This window comes from Podarcis pityusensis (assembly GCF_964106645.2).
Source record: "Podarcis pityusensis genome assembly, chromosome: 13".
In the NCBI taxonomy this organism is placed as follows: domain Eukaryota; kingdom Metazoa; phylum Chordata; class Lepidosauria; order Squamata; family Lacertidae; genus Podarcis; species Podarcis pityusensis.
The window spans coordinates 37,288,240-37,307,664 of record NC_138038.1 but is presented as its reverse complement, the minus strand read 5'-3'; the positions used below and the strand labels follow the sequence as shown (position 1 = coordinate 37,307,664).

At 45.9% G+C, this 19,425-nt stretch overlaps 2 protein-coding genes across 5 annotated transcripts in view; one reads left to right on the top strand and one right to left on the bottom strand.

Moving 5' to 3' along the window:
- Positions 1-5,247, bottom strand: GRWD1 (glutamate rich WD repeat containing 1). Its single transcript, XM_080977611.1, has 7 exons — positions 4,935-5,247; positions 3,994-4,111; positions 3,575-3,740; positions 3,280-3,493; positions 3,024-3,166; positions 1,372-1,569; positions 1-890 (listed from the first exon to the last, which is right to left on the bottom strand). Exons 1-7 carry the CDS (start codon positions 5,230-5,232, stop codon positions 579-581), a joined length of 1,449 nt encoding a protein of 482 aa, XP_080833737.1. The 5' UTR covers positions 5,233-5,247; the 3' UTR covers positions 1-578.
- Positions 5,248-6,211: 964 nt separating this feature from the next.
- The window catches only part of KDELR1 (KDEL endoplasmic reticulum protein retention receptor 1), a 124,974-nt gene continuing 111,760 nt past the window's right edge, over positions 6,212-19,425 (top strand). For 2 of the 4 annotated variants that reach the window (XM_080977619.1, XM_080977620.1), the window contains exons 1-2: positions 6,212-6,362; positions 8,535-8,610. The gene's annotated coding sequence lies outside the window, so the exon portion shown is untranslated. Of the gene's footprint in view, positions 6,363-7,126; positions 7,249-8,534; positions 8,611-19,425 lie in introns of those variants that run through there. The other 2 variants (XM_080977621.1, XM_080977622.1) reach the window with 1 other exon arrangement.

Sequence of the window (19,425 nt, the reverse complement as noted above, 5' to 3'; positions counted from 1 at the left end):
AAATGTTGACGGGGTTTCCACCTTCCCTCCAAAATAATTTATATTTATTTAAAATACATTATTCTTTACAAACAACTTCCTCTCCGCCCCCCGCTGCATCAGTGGTAGGCTCTGATGAACAGTTAAGCAGATGCTTGCAAACTGTTTTATACATCGTACGTTTGGATGGTTCCACACACAGAAAAAGCCATTAAGTCTGTTTTGAACTCTTCCCATAGCGGAGTGGAAACATCTAAATGAGACCTGAATCATCCGATTTGTTCGAGGAATGAGTGTAGATAAAGCAGAGCAAAGGCTATTCTAATCATTATCACTCATTAACGGGATGACAGAGAGAGGTGATGACCTCATCAAAAGACTGCAAAGCTTAATCGGGGCAGCTGTGAAGACCTATTCCAAAAGCAAAAGTTAGTTATTAAACCAACAAAATAACCCATTTTTTAGAAGGTTTTAGAGTCCACAGGGAGGAGAGACTGCGGCCATCTTGAAAGAAGCAATGAAGGGTACTGCGGCTTGGCACCTCTCTTAGCAACAGGTCCGCAAACCCCAGGCGGCCATTTTGAAAGCCTCTCTCTCGCTCAGACACTGATAGTCCGGAAGATGTTGAAGCCAGATAGGGCTGTGGTGACGAGGGTGCCAGGGCACTGCGGATGCCAATGCAGCTCCTTAATGTCGTTCTCTCCCTGGTGAACAAACAGTAGTTGGGGTGGGATGGAGGCCAAAGCTGGGTCCTTGGCCTCTGCTTCCTCGTCTCGCTCCACAGCCAAGTCCCACTGCGTCACCTGGTCATCGGCGCCGGAGGCTGCAAACACGCCGCTGTCTGTAGGGTGCCATTCAACGGACGTGATGGGTGCCGTGTGCTGCTTGAAGGTGGCGACAGCCGACCCTTTCTGCAGAGAAAGGGGAGGACAAAAGAAGGGCTGAGTTTGAGGGATATTGCTCGTGAAGAAGATTTGAAGGGGAAATAATGTTGTGTACAGGTGTAAGGAACCTTTGTCCCTCCGAATGTTGCTGAACTACAACTCCCATCATCCCTGGCCATGCTCACTGGGGCTGATGGGAGTTGTAGTTCAGCAACATCTAAAGCAGGGGTGGGCAAGGTTTACCTTGCCTGAGCTGGTTGACTCCAGCGGAGATACCTCCATGGGCCGAATTGCATGTGCCCATGAGTGAGTGCGACTGCGATTTCCAGCGCCACAGAAGTGAGTCCCTGCACCGCGCTAGTTTAGCGCCGTGTGCGGGGACTCGCCAACTGGGCAGCTCGGGGGCCGGTTAAATGACCCCCGTGGGCCGCTTGTGGCCCATGGGCCTTAGGTTGCCAACTCCTGACCTAAAGGCTTTCCCAAACATATTTTGACAGTGATTTCTAACCTGGAACTGCCTGAGGTCCCAGATCCTGAGGATCCCATCATCGCCACCACTGACGATGAAGGGCTCGTTTCGATTCCAGCTGATGACGTTGACGTCTGCATCATGCGCCTGGCTGGCAGTCAGCATGCAGGCTTTCCCCGGTGGTGCCCGTGTATCCCAGATGCGGATGGAGGCATCCGCTGAGCAGGAAGCAAAAACCTGATCCAAGAACAAGGGCAAAGAATTGTTATGGTTACACATAGTGGAAAGCTCTCACGTCCCTGCATCAGGCCTTGTTCCCCAAGCAAATCCCAGTATGCCCTTATGAAGTCGTATAAATCGGCTTTTCCCCTGTGAACTGTTCTCGAAGTTTATCATCAAAACTTGTGCACTGATATTCTGAATCGGACCAGTTACCTGGTAATTACAAATCTTGGCTTAACGACCTGTGCTCGGGTTGGCAAAGCAGTGCCTAGGTACAATAACTTGCTTTGTGTAATAAATATGTTCGTTTTGTGCTGTTTGTGTCAAGCTTTTGCAGAATTTGAGATTGTGAATAGGAAGGAGAAAAGGCACAGGTATATCCAGTGCAGTGGAACACAGGTAAAAGGAAATGTGGAAAAAGCCATGCAAAGTGATGCAGTGGAGAACCTCTGTATTGCAGGCCTAATTCAGACCATAGGAAGAGCCTGCTGGATCAGGCCAATCAAGCCCAGCTTCCTGTCCTACCTGTGGCTAGTCAGATGCCTATAGGAAGCCTGCAAGCAAATTCAGAGCACTTTCCCCTCCTGTGGTTTGCAGCAACTGGCGGTCAGAAGCATTACTACCTCTGACTGCAGAGATAGAGCACAGCATTAGGCCTGGCTGGGGTCTTAATATGGCCCCTGAAAGCAGTCTCCACCCCTAAGAAATCCCCACCCGATGTCTTCTCAAGCTGGGTGCAGCTACACTGGAACTGGTTCCACTCAGGAACTTCAAGTAGAGCCAACCCCTAAGGAAAGTGGGGCTTGCAGCTGCAACTGACAACAAGACCTTTTGCCCAGACAATTTAGTTTCAAACTGCAAAGGCAGCATAAAGGAAAATTCTTGATTTCAAAGCATGTGAGGAAAGGAAAACTGTGGGCAAAGGAACATTTTTGCTTTACAATACCAGCTTAAATTCAAGCCCACCTGGAAAGGAAAACTTCACCTGACACCAGGATCTGATCTTCGACTATATCCTTTTTAAAAATACAAATCAAAGCCAATCTGATTTCAGATTCCATTAAACCAACCTTGTGGCCACTTGTGGCCAAGCATATGCAAGAGAAATACAGTGGTACCTCGGGTTAAGAACTTAATTCGTTCTGGAGGTCTGTTCTTAACCTGAAGCACCACTTTAGCTAATGGGGCCTCCTGCTGCTGCCGCTGCACGATTTCTGTTCTCATCCTGAAGCAAAGTTCTTAACCTGAGGTAATATTTCTGGGTTAGGGGAGTCTGTAACATGAGGTGTATGTAACCCAAGGTACCACTGTAATAGGCAATTGCCTTTTTGAAGAATAAAAAAATGCAGCCTTAGCTGATTTGAAATACTTTGATTAAGTCCCAGGTAATTAGGAAGCACATTAACATTTCCCCAAGCACAGAAATTTTCACTCTAAAGCAAGCTGCACCCATCAAACCACTTCCTCACCGTAGCTTCATTTGGGGACCACTGCAGGTCTTCCACTGATGCAGTGTGGGCTGTGAAAGGCCGCTGGTCTACAAGCCATGATCCATCTTCCTTGGGTGTCCACAGATGGATGTTCTTGTTGCAATCACCAGTCAAAAGAGTCCCTGGAATAGGTGAGGCACAAGTTATTCTGAACTGCAGTCCCGCCGGTCCAGGTCTCCTGTGCCTACGTTCCCAGCTCTGCCAACTCCATTCCCATTCCATCCCAGCTGATTACCTGGTTTCTTGGGAGACCAGTCCACAGCAAATCCTTCTGTCATATGCCCAGCGAATGAGAAGACAGGTTTGATCTTGGCCTGCTCTTCTCGCAGAAAGGCTGCCATGGCTTGAGAGTCGGACAGGGCCACGAGGGGGCGCTGTAGGTCGTATATGTCCACCTGCCCCTTCTCAGACCAAACCGCTGCGATCTGTGATCCACCTAATTCTGTCACCTATCAAAACAACAACAGACCATTAAGGTAGAGAACTGTGCCAGAGCAGAGTGAGAGACCAGCAGGAAATATGGTTCGTACCCGAACTCTGTTAATACCCCCATAATGGGGGACCATGGCCAGTTCCAGTTGGGGTTTTTTCTCTTCATCTTCATCACTTTCACTGTCGCTGCTACTCTCTGACCCTGAAGAATCCTTGCCAGCACGTTTGGTCCCATAGAGGTGGTGCATCTTCATCACCATCAGCCTATTTGCAGGGAGGGGGGAGAGAAAATGAGACATTTCAGTGGTCTATAAGAAGGTGTTTTCAAGGATGGTGAACCTCTGCCCCTCCAGATGGTGGGAACTACAGTTCCCAGCATTCCCGACAACTGACCGCAAAGCTGAGTCTAACAAGGGAAGGCCAGGGGTCCCACATCCCTGCTATAGACCCTCTTGTCCTGGCTTCAGTAGGACAAGTGTAGCTGGCTTGCTGGAAGCCAAGCTCCTCACAAACTCACCTGTTGGCATTGGCAGTTTCAGCCTGAGTTCCAGCACAAAGGAGAAGGCTCAGCGGGTAGGTGGTTCGATTCTCTCCCAGGGCATCTCGCAAAATGTCAAAGCTCAAGCAAGGGGAACCTGCACAGGGTCGAAGGAGACACAGGGACATCAGCATTCCTTTCTGTGGCAATTCCCCTCTTTCCCCCATATCTACTGTGAGTTTTCTTCATCACGTTGATTTACAGTCATAGCCTTCCTTGCCGTATGCAAACAATTGTTCGTATCTTAACATATACACATATGTAACACATGGTATGTAAATTTACTGCGGATTTAGTTTTAGGCCTTTCTGCCGGAAATATTTATGCTGAAATTGCTTTGTGGTGTTTTTAATATTTGTTTCACCTTTTTGATATAAATAGTACAACAGGAGGTCCGGCACAGCCCTCAGCTCCTAGTTCTGTACTCACAACTACTAACTTTGTGCAAAAACATGCAGTGGAATCTATTTTGAATCTTACTATTTAGCCACAGCTCTTGCAACTTTACCAAGTTGGTGAGGGTTAAGAGGTCATGGGTTTGCTACAAATGAGGTTCAGTGCATACCCCTTGTCGCTTTAAACCTATCATATATATATATATATATATATACACACATACATACACACCATATCTTCCTGCCCCTAAAGGATGCTCCTAACCTACAGCCACTCATCACATGCCATGCCACATTCCCATAATATTTGTGGCTGAGGTCTTTAGGAATCAGGCTCGTCTATACAACCAAACTAACCCGTGTGGCCCACGTCGAAGAACCAATGCATCTATACCCTGACAAATTCCCACCTCCATTCTTCCCTGTCTACAATCTTGGAATCCTTTCACGTTCACCTTAGCAAGCGTCCCCTTACTTTCCAGTCCAAAAAGACAGACCCCACCCCCTTCCAATACATGATCTGACCTGTGCCTGCGCGATGATAGAGGCGATAGGCACCCTCGTCCATCACCAGTTCTTCCCCAGGTGCTGGAGGAGCCCCCTGTCCTGGCACATAAGCTCCCCCTCGTCCCTTCTCTTCTTCTTGCCCCTTCTCCTCCATTTCCATGTCCTCATCCTCCTCATTGCTGCTACTGGAGCCGCTGCTCGGCTCATCCCATGTGCTGGGCTCCTCCATCTTGAAAGCGGGCAGCTGCTCTCCATAGCCACGCCCCACTATGGGCTCGGCATCCCTTTTCCTCCTTCGATGACGTATACTCAACATAGACGCAGAAATGGGAGACTAACGCGAGCACCTGGATGTACAGTGTCCACATTTCTGTTTGAGGAGCTCGTTAGCAGGACTTCACTGCATGTAAAGCTCTGACTTTTGAGTTGCGAGGGCATTCCAGAGACCACTTTAAATTGATTTAAACTTTAAATACCGCTGAGGTGTATCTTGTATGGAAGATTTTCAATTTTAAAAATAACTTCGTCGGGTGATAAGCTAGATAATCTTTTATGAAAATTGTGTTATCTTGATGTCTTATTCTTCTGGTAAGTTTCGCCATTTCTGCAAATTCCGTAAGTTTTTGTATCCATTCTTCCTTTGCTTCTTTTCATTTATGGCAAGTAACATTCTTGCCACTGTAGTAGCATACAAGAATAAGTTTCTATACGGTTTAGGCAGTTCTGTCCCTAAGAAGCTATACCTTTTTTATCATCAATCGCTTTGGGATGTTTCATAGGAAGTGATTAATAAAATAAATTATTAATAAAGTTGTTAAACGCCGTTTAAAAGGGTGCTTGTTGTGCCAAAGGCTGGATGCAGTGTAGTGTTAATTTTTAAATATAAAATCCCTGGACTTCAATTGCAGAGTTCTTGTAACTTATTCAGCTTCAGCGCCCCATCCTACCCGTTAGGAATAAAAAAGAAGGCTGAGTATTTGATTTGCATTTGTGGCACAATTTGCAATTGTTTTGAGGCTTTATACAAACAGACACGCACATTCGTCACACAAAACAAGAACTTAAGAGTATAAAACCCCGTTTCAAGTAGATTCTACTTTGGGGCACGCTTCTGCCCAACCATAGCTACACTACATACTGTATTCCTGAATTTCTGCATTGTATCCTATGGGCTGCTATCACTTTCACTCGACATCCGAGGGGAAATTACGTCAAAACGATCATTGTCCCGTGTTTGACTATTGGAATGATCGCTCTTGCATTTTTTGTCTACGTTTCTGAAAAGGGAAACGCTAATTCAGTTAAAAGGAAAAAGGAGCAGGTGGCCATATTGGAAAACGTTAGTCATTCTCCCTCTCACGGTTGGGGTTCAAAAAACCTGCCCCTAGTAACTCAGCGGGTCAAAGCCTTCCTTCCGCACTTTGAATTCAAATTAAGATATTTTAGGTAAGAGAATTTAGAAGCCGTATTAAGCGCTAGCACCCAGTCACATTTTTTAAAAGAGAAGAATGCCGCCATCTTTATTAAGGGAAACTGATATTTTAAATAAATGCAGTCTTAGAGAAATAGAAAAATTCCTTCCTGTAGCACCTTAAAGACCAACTAAGTTAGTTCTTGGTATAAGCTTTCGTGTGCAAGCACACTTCTTCAGATACACACTGTGTATCTGAAGAAGTGTGCTTGCACACGAAAGCTTATACCAAGAACTAACTTAGTTGGTCTTTAAGGTGCTACAGGAAGGAATTTTTCTATTTCGACTATGGCAGACCAACACGGCTACCCATCTGTAACTGGAGTCTTAGAGAAGTTTCTCTCTGAAAGTCAGCGCTGGAAATCAGAGTTGTGGGAAGATGGAATGGCGGTAGCCCGTTTTTATGGTTTGCGCGGCTTTACTCGTCATTGAAAACACGGTAAAAGGTGGGCGCCATTTTGAGTATGGGCAGAGAATGCCTGCCGCCATTTTGAGAGGCGCTACTCCCGGACCGCCACCATCTTAGAAAAGGGCAGTCGGCAGCCGCGCTGTCTCTAAAGAGGCCGTGTACTGCATACAGATGCACCTATTAATTTTTCCCCGAAACGGCCATTTTAAGTGTGGGCAAGTTTATCAAAGGACATCTTGGAACAGGGCAGAGGACTTCCCTTCCCCCACAAAGAGCGCTATCCCGAAGCGCCATTTCAGAAAAGGGCAATTGGTTCCATTACCATGGCAACCGACTATTCACCGCAGCCCTATTGATTTATTTAAATTTTGTTTTTAAAGTGCTACTGAAAGGCTCGGTGGTATCCTCCACTTCAGGCGCCTGTTGCTTTTCTCCCCATAAACCAAGCCGCGGTAATTCTATAAATTATTCTACTTCACAGCACTTAAAAATCACTATCCTCTCGTTGTTCTCGCCTCACTTTCAATGAATTAATTATCTAGTTAAAACGCACACAAATGCGCAATTTTGACTACTGAGAGAGGAACATAGGAAACTGCCTTATGTTGAGTCAGACAATTGGTCCATCTTGCTCAGTATTGTCTACACTGACTGGCAGCTGCTCTCCAGGATTTCAGGCAAGAGTCTCCCAACTCCACCCAGAGATGCTGCAGATCGAACCAGGGACCTTTGGCTTGTACTGAGCTATGCTCCTTCATATGGCAATAAGTGGAACATTGTCATCAATCAAAGGGCCAGTTTATTTGCTGACAGATTTATTTAATATATACAGTGGTACCTCGGGTTACATACGCTTCAGGTTACATACGCTTCAGGTTACAGACTCCGCTAACCCAGAAATAGTGCTTCAGGTTAAGAACTTTACCTCAGAATGAGAACAGAAATCACGCAGCAGCAGCAGCAGGAGGCCCCATTAGCTAAAGTGGTGCTTCAGGTTAAGAACAGTTTCAGGTTAAGTACGGACCTCCAGAACGAATTAAGTACTTAACCCGAGGTACCACTGTACATAAGTAAGGCATCCGTGAAAGTGGTTTAAAGGTTTTTATTACAAACATAGGAGTTTATATACGCAGAAGAACAAAAGCAGCCAGCCATGCTAAGCAAACTAGATCATTAGTTTATTTTTAGTACTAGGCCTTAGCCATGGCATATGCATAATAAGTGCTTGTGTCTCTGAGCATGGGCAGACTGTTCCTGAATAGCCACAGCTAGCTCTCAAACATTTGGGATTTCTGGCAGGATTTCTGTGTCAAAGGAGGTGATTTTTTGAGCAGGTGCAAACTGCAGTATTTATTTTCTTAGGAATTAATGGTGCTGATACCACAGAGGTTGCAGGTTTGATCCCCATATGGGGCAGCTGCATATTTCTGCATTGCAGGGGATTGGACTAGATGATCCTCAGGGTCCCTTCTGCCTCTACAATTCTATGATTTCTAATCCCAGCCGCTCTTGGAAGACAGAATTCAGTATGACCTCAACTATGTCATTTTCCACCACGTAAAACAAAACCAAATAAAAATAGTCACAAATAGTCTCCTTTCCTACAGTTGCCTAGCTTATGCTGCACTTACCTGAGCGTAATCATCATTGAGTCCAATGGGGCTCAATTTTGAGGGAATACATAGGAGTGTGCCTGTTAGTACCTCATTCACCTTTCTCCCTTTTTCTTATTCAAAAGGTTATCCACTGGATTTCAGCAGGACATAGGGACTGACGTGACTTGCCTGCTAGAGAAGGAGTACTGTACTTACATGGTGAGTTTACATTGAAGCAGCTCACTTAGTCAGCTACGAATGATTATGCCTCTGTGTGCGTAGAGAACTTTAGAAGATTCTGCTGACAAAGTTGCACTAATTCTGTATTTTTGGATTTTTGACCAAACTCTCAAGGAATTTAAGAAGTATGAGGAGATGTTATTATATGTAATATCCTTTTACTGAAAGAGATTTCCCCAGAACCCAGCCAATATTGGTGTGGCTGAGAAAATATAAGAAGCTTTCAAGGAGAGGACAATTTGAACTATAAAATCCCTACTTTTGTGTCAGGGGCAGTGGGAACACACAAAGTTTTTGGCATCGCCAACTTTTGAAATAAAAAAAATGGTGGCTGGATGTGGAGCCAAGTACAGATCTGGCAGTGGCAGAGTCAAGTTTTGGGGGGCTAATCTAGCCAAGTCAGAGTTGTCAGAGTCCTCTAGATCCTAAGGTGTAAAGCAAAACACACACACACACACACACACACACACACTCGTAAAGGATAAAATAGCAAAATCCTCTTGCTCTTGAGTGGTTTAAAAATGGCAGGAGAGAGCAGCAAAAGGCCCACCGCCTTAAGGTGTATGCTTTTAACAGCTGCATGGCAATGCCACTGTAGAATATCTGGATTTTTTACTGTCAAACACATGAGAAGTCCCTGTCGAGACAAAGAAAGGTGACAACCTTACTGTGCAATCTCCTGTGTCACTGAGTGCATACTCAACTAGGTGAAAATAAAATAAAAGGGCAAAAGCAATACTTCAATCACAGCATAAGCTCCTTTCACCCACCCTAGTCCATTATATTCATGTGGATTTTGCTTATTCTTGCATACACTCCCAACATTTTAAATTGAAACTCCCAATTGAGTTCCCCAATTTTCATACTTACTGAGCCCTCTCCACTGTACAAACAGTGTACAGGTCTCAGTTCAGAGCCTTGTGTCAACAGAAACCTGAATGTACACTGTTGGAGGCAGTAGTCCTCTGAATGCCAATTGCTGGAACTCCAGGGAGTGGGAGAGTGCTATTGCACTCGGCTCCTTTCGGGCATCTGGTTGGCCACTGTGAGAAAAAGGCTCCTAGACTCAATGTGTCATTGGCCTGATCCAGGCTCTTCTTACATTCATTTTATTACAAACTGAATTTAAAATATTCATGGGAAAACCCGACATTCAGCAGTGGCACATGCCATTCTTTAAAATAACACCACTACCCAGTGGTTGCTAAAAAGCCCGTAATTGTTCCTAGATATGAACAATATTTATTTATTTAATGACTTAATCAGCACATATTTACCTGGACTTTCAGCCGAAAAGGTTCCCAGAGTGGCTTACAAAGATCAGAAATAGGAGAGTCCCTGATCTCAGGATTACAAAGTCACGGCACAAAGTCATGGCACGAAAGAAGAGATTGCGAGGGAAGAAGGGGGAAAAAAATGCAAACTCAGACTTTAGTTCTAAATTGCAAAGTTCTTACAATAACCAGCTGGAATAGAAATGGTTGAAACAGAAGAGGAGCCAAACCCATCTCTCCCTCTGCTGAAACCTGATGGAATGGATGTGACTGAATGATAGTTGGGGGAGAGGGATAGCCTGATGGAGTTGGTTTCTCAGCAGAGTTGATAGGGTGGTCCTGCCTTGCTTCTCTCCCTCTGCTGCAATCTGCCTGTCCAGGCATAGCTAGATTTAGTTCTGTTAAGAATAACAAACACCAACCATTCTCTTTTTGTTTGCAAAAGCGAAGGGGATTCTAACTCGCAGTAAGCAACTTGGTAAATAACTTACAAGCCTGCTTAAGAAACTAACAAAAAGAGTTCTTAAAATCTGTTGAAACTTTTATCCAAGGGCTGCCAAGTAGAGACAAAACTTGCTCCCTGGGAAACCAGTTCCCAACCCCAGCAGTTTTGCACCAGTGCTTCGCCTTGGCCAGATATCCACACTGCAGGACTCCCTACTGCTTTGGCCTTGGTACAGCACTCTCTCCGCTGCCCCACCCCCTCCTTGTGTCTCTGAGATTACAGCAATCCCAGTTTCCTTTGAATCCCAGCCCTGCAGGCTGCCATCTATCCTCAGCAGGATCATAAATTGCTAACAAGCATGTCCCGAAGCCTGCCGGCTGCCACAGCTCAGCCAGAAACTTGCTGTGTGCAGTCGAGCGGGAGGGTCGCATCCCATAATGTGACAAGGCAGGCAGCGCACCGGCAGGTTCTGGTGGCGGGCAGCTGAAGCTGCTGGCTGCTGGTGACAGTGACAGTTGGATGCTGTACGTTAGTAAGCCAGCGCTGAAAGGGCAAGGAAGAAGAGAAACAGCAGCTTGAGAAGTTGGAGGGCATCAGCAGGGGGCACCACAGTAGAGGCAACACAGGCTATGGCACTTCAGGGTCACATCAACGTGGCACCAGACTCCTACCTTTTGAACAAGGGCAGGTGCTGCTATATGTTTGTTACAGCACATGGGGATAACCCAACAGTTATGAAGTCCAAGGTTGTGCCACACTTTAAAAGGCATGAAACTGGCAATGATTTAGTTTACTTGATGTGCTTTTCACCTGGGTGGCATTTTTGCATTCTCTGTCTTGAGCTGCCTCTGAGAACAGAGGTGAAGAACCTTTCTGGCAGGTTGAGAGGTGTCAAGTTCCTGAATGCTGAAAAAAAGCAACAATTTGGAAGTCTTGCAGCCTTTTTTAACATTTCTTCTGGCAAGGCTCTGGTGCCTTAAAACAGCTCCGTGTCAGCCAGAAATTCAGTAGGTGAGGCTCCTCTCAGCATGAGGAATGCTTATTGAATTTTTCTCTATGGTGCAGCTAAGGAAGGTTCCAGAAACTGCCAGAGCAAGGCAGCAACCCTAACTTTCCAGAAGGGCCATAGCTCGGTGGTTGTGGCACCTGCTTTACTTGTGTAAAGTCCCCATCATCTCTTGTCAAAAATATTAGGTAACCCTGCCTAACATGTTGGGACAGACATTACAGCATTGGACTGTCCACTGGTTTGACTCATGAAGTTGCTTCTTTATATCTGCTAACAAACCAGGTCCTGAAGCCAGATGCAGGTGGGGGCGAGGAGTTGAGTGTTAGTGAAGATAGTTGTGGAGTGGGGCACTTCCTCCTTGGTTAGAAGCCACCTGGCTAGTCAAAAGACCTGCACAAATAATTTGCCAGGGTGGTTTGCTTTCCATCTTGGGCTTTTCCTTTCAGCTCAGCCTCAGCTTTCTCTTATTTATAATGCCTGTAACACTTTTCAACGTAGGATGGGATTTGCAGTTGTCAGCTCATAACAACAGCCCTGTGAAGCCAAGTTGTTAGGCTGAGAGAGTGTGTCTTTCCCAAGGTCACACAGTGAGCTTCATGGCAGAGCAAGGAGCTGAAATAGTGCTTCACACCCAAGGCTGTGTGCAAATAATAATTCCTGAAGAGCAGGTGTAGAGATGTGTTTGTGTGTATTCATAGAATCATGTGTGTGTGTGTGTGTGTGTGTGTGTGAGAGAGAGAGAGAGAGAGAGAGAGAGAGAGAGAGAGAGAGAGAGAGAGACAGAAAGACTTTCCTCTTAAAGCAGTCTTTCCCGACACTAGCTCCAATCCCACTGCTGCACAAATGTGACAAACTCTTCTGATACCCTTGGCCAGGCTTTCTGTATTGCCAAATCAGCACCAGTGAATTCCCACTCACTCACACCTGGGCATCAGGTATGTGCCCAGCCTCATCTATCCCAAGCTGCAAGCAAATTTCTCTCAAAATTTGTACTTGTGGGGAACTGCAGCAGTGCCTGCCTCAGTCCCAGAGCCCTTTCAAGCATGTGACCATTAGATAAAGAATCGGTATCTCTGTAGAGTCAGTACCCTAAAGCTGACAGCTTACCTCAGTGTCCTACTTCATGAGCACAATGAGCTTTTTTTGTCCAATTAGGGTAAACCAAAGAAGAGTTTTGTTAGGATAGGAATGACCGGTTGGATAAAGAGTAAGAGGAATACAGAACAAAGTTGCTGAACAAAATAAAATACAATTTCTAGTTTATACTCGTGCTCCAGTAGTTACCTTCCAATGCAACTGATTTGTGTATGTGTGCTTGTGTGAGTGGGACCCAAATTCCCTCTTTTAAGGTAAAGATCAATCCCTTCCAAGTTTTAAAAGCCCTCCCCAGTTATCTCAACATAGAGTGGTTTTTTTGAAACCAGCCTGTAACATACTGAGTTAATTTAGGAGGTTTTCCTAAGGACTGCTGGTGATGTCTTAGTGGTAGAACTCCTGCTTTTCATGCAGACGTTCTGCGGTTCAGCTCCTAGTGTCTTGAGACCTTGGCAAGCTAAGCTGCTGGGAGTCAATAGTATACAGTACTAAACTAAATGAGTCAATGGCAGTTTCACACATCAGTGATCGCTAGCTTTGAGGAGAGTCCTGGGCAAACAATCCTCTGGTAAGCCCCTACCTCTGTCAGTGAGCCCTGGCAAGCTTAGGAGCCTGTATCCCTTCCAAGCAGTTGCGGGCAACTGGGTCTCTCAGCCCTTTAGTTTTCCCACAATGCTCCAGAGCAACGTTGGGTTGAGAGCAGAGTGGCTCGATCTAGCCTTTTGTTGCTCAGAGTCCCTCAAAGGACACTGAGACGGTGGACATCTACATTGGGATCCCTGCACAGGGGACCTGGCAGCTACCCAAGGATGTCAGGTGCTGGCAGCAGGCTAGTGGCTCCAGCTCCTGCTGCTGTCTCAGTAGGAACATAGGAAGTTGCCTTATACCAGATCAGGCCATTGGTCCATCGAGCCCAGTATTCTCTATTCTGATTGGCAGTGGCTCTTTACGGTTTCTGGTGAAGGTCTTCCCAAGCCTGTGTTCCACTCCAGAGTCATGATCTCTGCAGGAGATCTCTCCCCTCCAAAGTTGGCCATGTGGACTTCCTTTTGCCCCCTTTGCTACTCTCCTTCTGAATTTCCCTAGTTTAACTTGTTTAATCTAGCATTCCTTCTTCTGCCAAAGGGCAAAAATATGCCTTGGTCCCCATTCCCAGTGTGTAGGCCAGACAATGACTTCACCCTTGTTGTTCAAATGCAGGCTTCTTGCCCACCTGCGTTGGCAAGGAACCTTATCAATTAAGGAGAAAGGCTGGATTCATCCAGCCACCTGGGATTGCTCCATTGCCAATTCATTGTTTGGGGTGGGGGTAGGGCAAGGGCATGTTATGGGGGAACGTGAATGGGTAGCACTCCAAACTAGCTCCCTGTTCAGTTTTATTACGTTTAAAAATGCATTTTCATGTCAGTAATTGGATCTAAACAATCTGATCTGTGTCAGTGAGAAGCTGTCCTGGATTCTGCCCCATCCCAGCCTCACCATCTCCATTGAAGTGGCAGTTCTTTCTCTGTGGTGCTGGAAAATACGGGGCAATGACCAGAATGGAAATTAGGGACTTCACTGCAGGTCTCAGCCACTGGGTGGCACTCTAATTTCACAACTGCAAGGCGGCTGAAAAGGGTTGAACTCACAGCCCTGTGCCTGCCGCAGCAGTGGCAGCTGGCTGTTTGGAACCTCTGCAGAGCCAGTGCGTCCGGGACAAAAGTCCCATCCGTCTAGATTATGGGCCAATTCTAATCATAGCTCCTCCTCCTTCCCCACTGCCATAGTCCCAAACCTGAGTTATTCTTCCCCCTCCTTCAACTCCCACAAGCCTTCCTCTGTTATCTCAGCCTGGGGTATTTTACAGAAGCCAGCCTGTAGCATACTGGGTTAATTTAACGGGCTCCCCTTGGGACTTCGGGCCTGTTTATGTTGTAGCTTTTCCGCTGATTTCCCAATTTGATATGAAAGCTAAATTAAGCAGTGGCATGGCTTGCGGGTCTCGCCCGCTGCATACCAGGGAGGCGTTGGCACCTCGTGGGTTTGCTGCAGGCCTCCCATGGGACTTGCCACCTGTCAGGGCTGCAGTCAGCATGAAAATTAACACTAGTCACTGAACGCTCCGAAAGCAAGAGGGGGAAATGAAAAGGAGCTGTCCTGATTCAGGGTAGCGCACGACAGGATGGGGAGAAGGGTGAAAGGGCTATGGGCTTGAGGGCATCAGAAGACTTTAAAAAGCATGGGATTTTAAAAAGGTGGGGGAAGAAAAATCAGACTTATGGTTCAGCTGAGTGAGCTACCCTGCCATAGAAAAGTCCATAGGACGATGTTCAAAGGTGAAAAGGCATCACTCATGGCCCGTGAGCCAGCAAAACGAGCAGAGGCAGATTGCGGGGGCAGCCCATCTGCTTTTGTCACTGCTACATCACCGGATGCTCTTTCTGCACCAGCCTTCCCCAGCCTGGGCACAAATGGTATCTGGAAGGCTCCGGGTTGGGAAAGGCTGTTCTAGATGTCCTGTCACAGGAGGTCAAAGCCTTTACTTGGCAAAAGAGAAGGTCTGAGAGGGAACAGGGCAAGGGCACTATCAAGCCATAGGAGAGACAGTTCATCCACCCTCTGTCCTAAAGGCTCATTAGCCCTTGCAGAGCTAGCTAGCTACACACCTGCAGCCTGCAGCCTTCAGCCTGACCAAGCCTTAAGAGCAGTGCTTGAGACCCATCAGGCTGATTAATATGAAGGGGGAGGGCTTTCTCAGTGGCGATCCCACACCTTGGAAACTTCCCACCCACAGAGATTCATAGAGCCTCGTTGCTGCTGGTCTCTCTCACCCAATTCCCCCAAACCTCTGAAACCTCATTTTTTCAAGTCTGCATTGGCTGAAATGTGCTGTACGTGGAAAAAATCTTTAGCTGCTGGTTGGTGTGTGTGTGTTTGCAATTGTATTTTTGTGTGCTTTACAGTTTTGTAACCTGTCTTTGTGCCTTGAAACGTTGGTCAAAAGGTTGCGTAGCGCAATCTTGGGTTATAACCAAGTTTCTTAATGCAAAAATGGAAGACACTGGGAGCAGCTTGCCTTGAAGTAACATGTCAAGTAAAGTCCTGTTTCTCAACAGCTATCCTGGATCCTCACACAGTGGCTGATTTGATATCATACTTTTAACATGAGGGCTGTGTTATGGCTTGATTTTGTGTCTGTGTGTGTTTTGCTATAAATTCCTGTGCATTTGTTACATTGGTAGCATGTATGTTGTCTAGGTGTCATTGTGTGTCTTGGTGTTGCATGGCTGTGATGCATTTCTGGCTGTTTTCTTATAGCCACCATGCCGCTGTAAATGTGTGTGACCATTATGATGGTATTTGTGGTATATTATGAAATGTTTGCAGTAGTACTGATGTGTGAGTGTGTTCTTCCCCAAAGTTATTTTCTGTGCCCGTATTGTGTAATTTTGATGGATGATGCCTTTATGTGGCTGGTATATTCGGAGGCTGTATTTGTGTATACTGCATATGGTCATTTCCACAGCCATTTTCTAGGCATGAAATAGGCATTGGGAACACGTGTGCTACATATTTGTGTTGGTGTTTACATATATTCCCGCAGTCACATTGAGGTGCGTAGTAGACACCTCTTCAAAGAGAGACCTTATCTAGTACATCATTGTGTCTGCTGTGATTTCTTTGTATGTGTCTGATGGGACTAAGGTGCCACTATACCCAAATGTGTGTGATTTTAGTGGTGTTGCAGACTAGTGTGTAACTGAGCTGAGTTTCATTCTCATTTGCACCTGGAGGCTTCCAGGGAGCTGAGATGCAGCTGACTCTGGGGAGATGGCAGCAGCTATTTGTACGGGAATCCCACCCCTCATCGCCAGGCTCTCTACGAAATAACTGCAATGTTCAGCTGCATCAGCAGGGAGAGAATGACTGAGGGAATCATTTTCTGTCTCTGAGCTGATAATAACTTGGCATCATGCAGCCAAGAAGTGTGGAGATCCTGGAGATTAAATCAGAAAAGGGGAGGGGGAGAGACGAGACAAAGAGCAAAAGAAAAGAAAGAAGGAAAGGGGTTCAAGGGAAGAAGAACCTGTTTAGTGGGAGTCACGTGTGCTTACATGTTAAGGACTGGTGGCTGGTTGTAAACATTGGAGTAAGTGGATCGAAAGAAAGGAAGGGTGTGTAGAGAATTGTTAGTGGGAGACGTGGCAGAGGACCTCTTCCATGAAGCCTTTGGCATAACCCCTTAGCCTCCATATCCTCCTGTGGTGAAACCTAAGTACATGGCGCTTTACAAAATTGAAGTGGACGGGTTTCCGTCCCAAGGGGCTCACAATTTAACATTTGCAGTAAAAGGGCTCTCCTTTCCCTTATGTCAGATTTTAGATTATAAGCTACTTGGGGCAGAGACTTGTTCTCTTGTGCTATTAAGCACCATGCTCCATGATGTCGCTATATAGGCAGATCGTCATCAGGCCGTCCAGATATTTCCTGGGGCCTTGAGTACAGTGAATTTGGAAGCCCCTTGGCTCACACCTATCTCTAAACACATAATGTGCAACATGCCATCATAGAGAAACTTCTTTCAGATTGTATTCTGTTGTCGTTTCTTTCCAGAAGTTTGTCAGGATTCTCTCACATAAGGAGATTAGTAAGGGCAGGCATGTCTTTCTGTGACAGCTTGCCCATCATTGCCCACCTTCTCCTGCCATGCAGAGCCACAAGAGATATGGATTGTGTTCTTGGTCATGCTCTCCGCTCAGGCTCACCACCAGTGAGGCCACTCCAGGCCTGGCTAATGCACTGTGTGAACTGATTGTGCATCATAGGATGTACTGAAAATCCTCTGCAATGTGGACAGCTTCCGTAGTAGACATGTAGTATTAGAGAATAGGCCAAATAGCTCCATGTGGCTCTAGCCAGCAAGCTCTGTCATATGGTAAAGCTGAAGATCCTACAGGAGGAATATCCTACAGGATCAGTAACCGGTCTTCGTAAACTGCCACGTGTATATGTATGTGAAGTTGTTTTCTGCCCTCAAATATAAAAGCTCAGATCCTGGCCTATGAGCACATGTAGCTGCCTTGTTTGCTTGGAGGACTTGTTTGTTTGTTTGGAATTTAAGCAGATTCATGCCATCCGAAATTCAATTTCTGTTCCTCTGAGAATGCCTCAAGGGCAAGCTATTCCAGAGGCCTGGTGTTGGGCTACCTGTTTTCACTTTGCTGAATCCAGCTGAGTGTCCCAATCTGATATCAGGAAGAAGCATGCTGCTGCAACAGCAATGAAAAAGCACTACATAGTACTATACAGCAGGGACAAGAAGGAGAAGCAGCAAGTTTCACCTGCATCTTACTGCACTCCAGGCCTGCAGCCTGGATATGAGAACTGTTAGTTCTAAGGTGGGTCTCTGAACCCTAATGCTTTCTTCCGTGTGGCAGATGAATGGATGCATGGACAAGTGAGGGAAAGAGAGACAAATGGATGGATGAAAAAGCGAGGGAACAATTGCTGGTTGGAAAGCTGTGGCAAAGAAGGAATGGCTGAATGTAGTGAGGGATAATGGCATGGGCGTAGCCAGGATTTGTGTTGGGGGGGCAGGCTTTTGTTTGGGGGAGCAGAACCTCAGATTTGTATTGATTTTGATTGATTTAGGGTGGCAGCTGTTCCCCTGCCCTCCCTTGGTAATGCCCATGAATAATGGGTATTGTGATCCAAAACATCTGGAGGGCACCAGGTTGGGGACGAATGATCTACGCAGTGCAGGGTCACATGAGATGATTTGCAGCTTGATGCATACACGCCTCTAAGTTGTCCCTCAGAGCTTTTCTTACACAGTCATTGCAGTACTTGGTAAACACCCCTTTGTCCTTGCAGACATCTTCCCCAAGGTTTCACTTCTGTTGCTTTTTCTGAGCAAGTGTACTACTTTTTGCCTGGAGAAAATGCAGTGGTTTAACCAAAGAGAGCATCTACTCCTGTTATCAAAATAAAAATAAAAATTGTGGAATGGGCTTGTGGAGTCTCATGGTGTTTACTGGAATTTGCTTTGGTCTCGTAGTTAGTGACAAATGGCATACAACTCTCCCAGCAAACCACCCTACCACCATGAACTTAATGGGTTTTAAAAATAAATAAATCATTTTAAAAAAAAATATTGGGAGTTTGTGCATATACTTCTCTGCTATACAGCCCCTGTGTAGAAATGCTCATATAGTGACTAATATCAATGAGGCTATCTCTGTTTTCACTCATACCTCATCCCATAGTGGTGTTCTAACAGTTTGTAAACCTTCCCTTTAGATTTATTTGATTTCAAATTACTTCATTTATTTGGAACTGGTTTGCTTCCCCTTTCCTGAGCTGAGGCACATATCCTTCCAGGTTTGTTTTTTTCTTAACTGGGGTGAATAGCAACAGTATTCACCCTGACATTGTAATATTATCACTGGGAGATTTCACACTGCATGCCCAGATCATGGCTCTGTGGTCAAAGACAAAGGTTTATGCCTTGACCCAAGATCTGAAAGCGGGAAACAGCCAGTGATCTGGCACAAAGAGAAAGCCAGCACTGTTCATTATGGTTGTGGATCAGCCCCCAGCTAACAAACAGGGTGCCAAATTGGATTGAGCTGGTACCTCCTAGGGTAGAAGGTCTGGTACTGTCTAATTTTACAAGTATCAGGCCAGAGCCGCTGTCCCCTGTAGGAGTTTTCTGCCTTCAGCAAGTAACCAGACATATTCTGTTGTCTCCTCTTGCCGTCACCTTCATTTCTTCTTGAGTTGAATGTAGGACGAGGCCTGGCCTGGCTGTCACTGTCTGCCTTAGAAAGATTCCTGTTTTAAGGCGAAGATTGGATCAGTGGCTTGCTGTGAGCCCAGGGGGATGTTTACAAGAAATTCAGAAACAAAGACAAAATTCAGTGACTCCTTGCTACAGTGAGGCGGGTGAGAGTGGAGGAAGATCTTTGCTGTATCTCCTTGGGGAAACT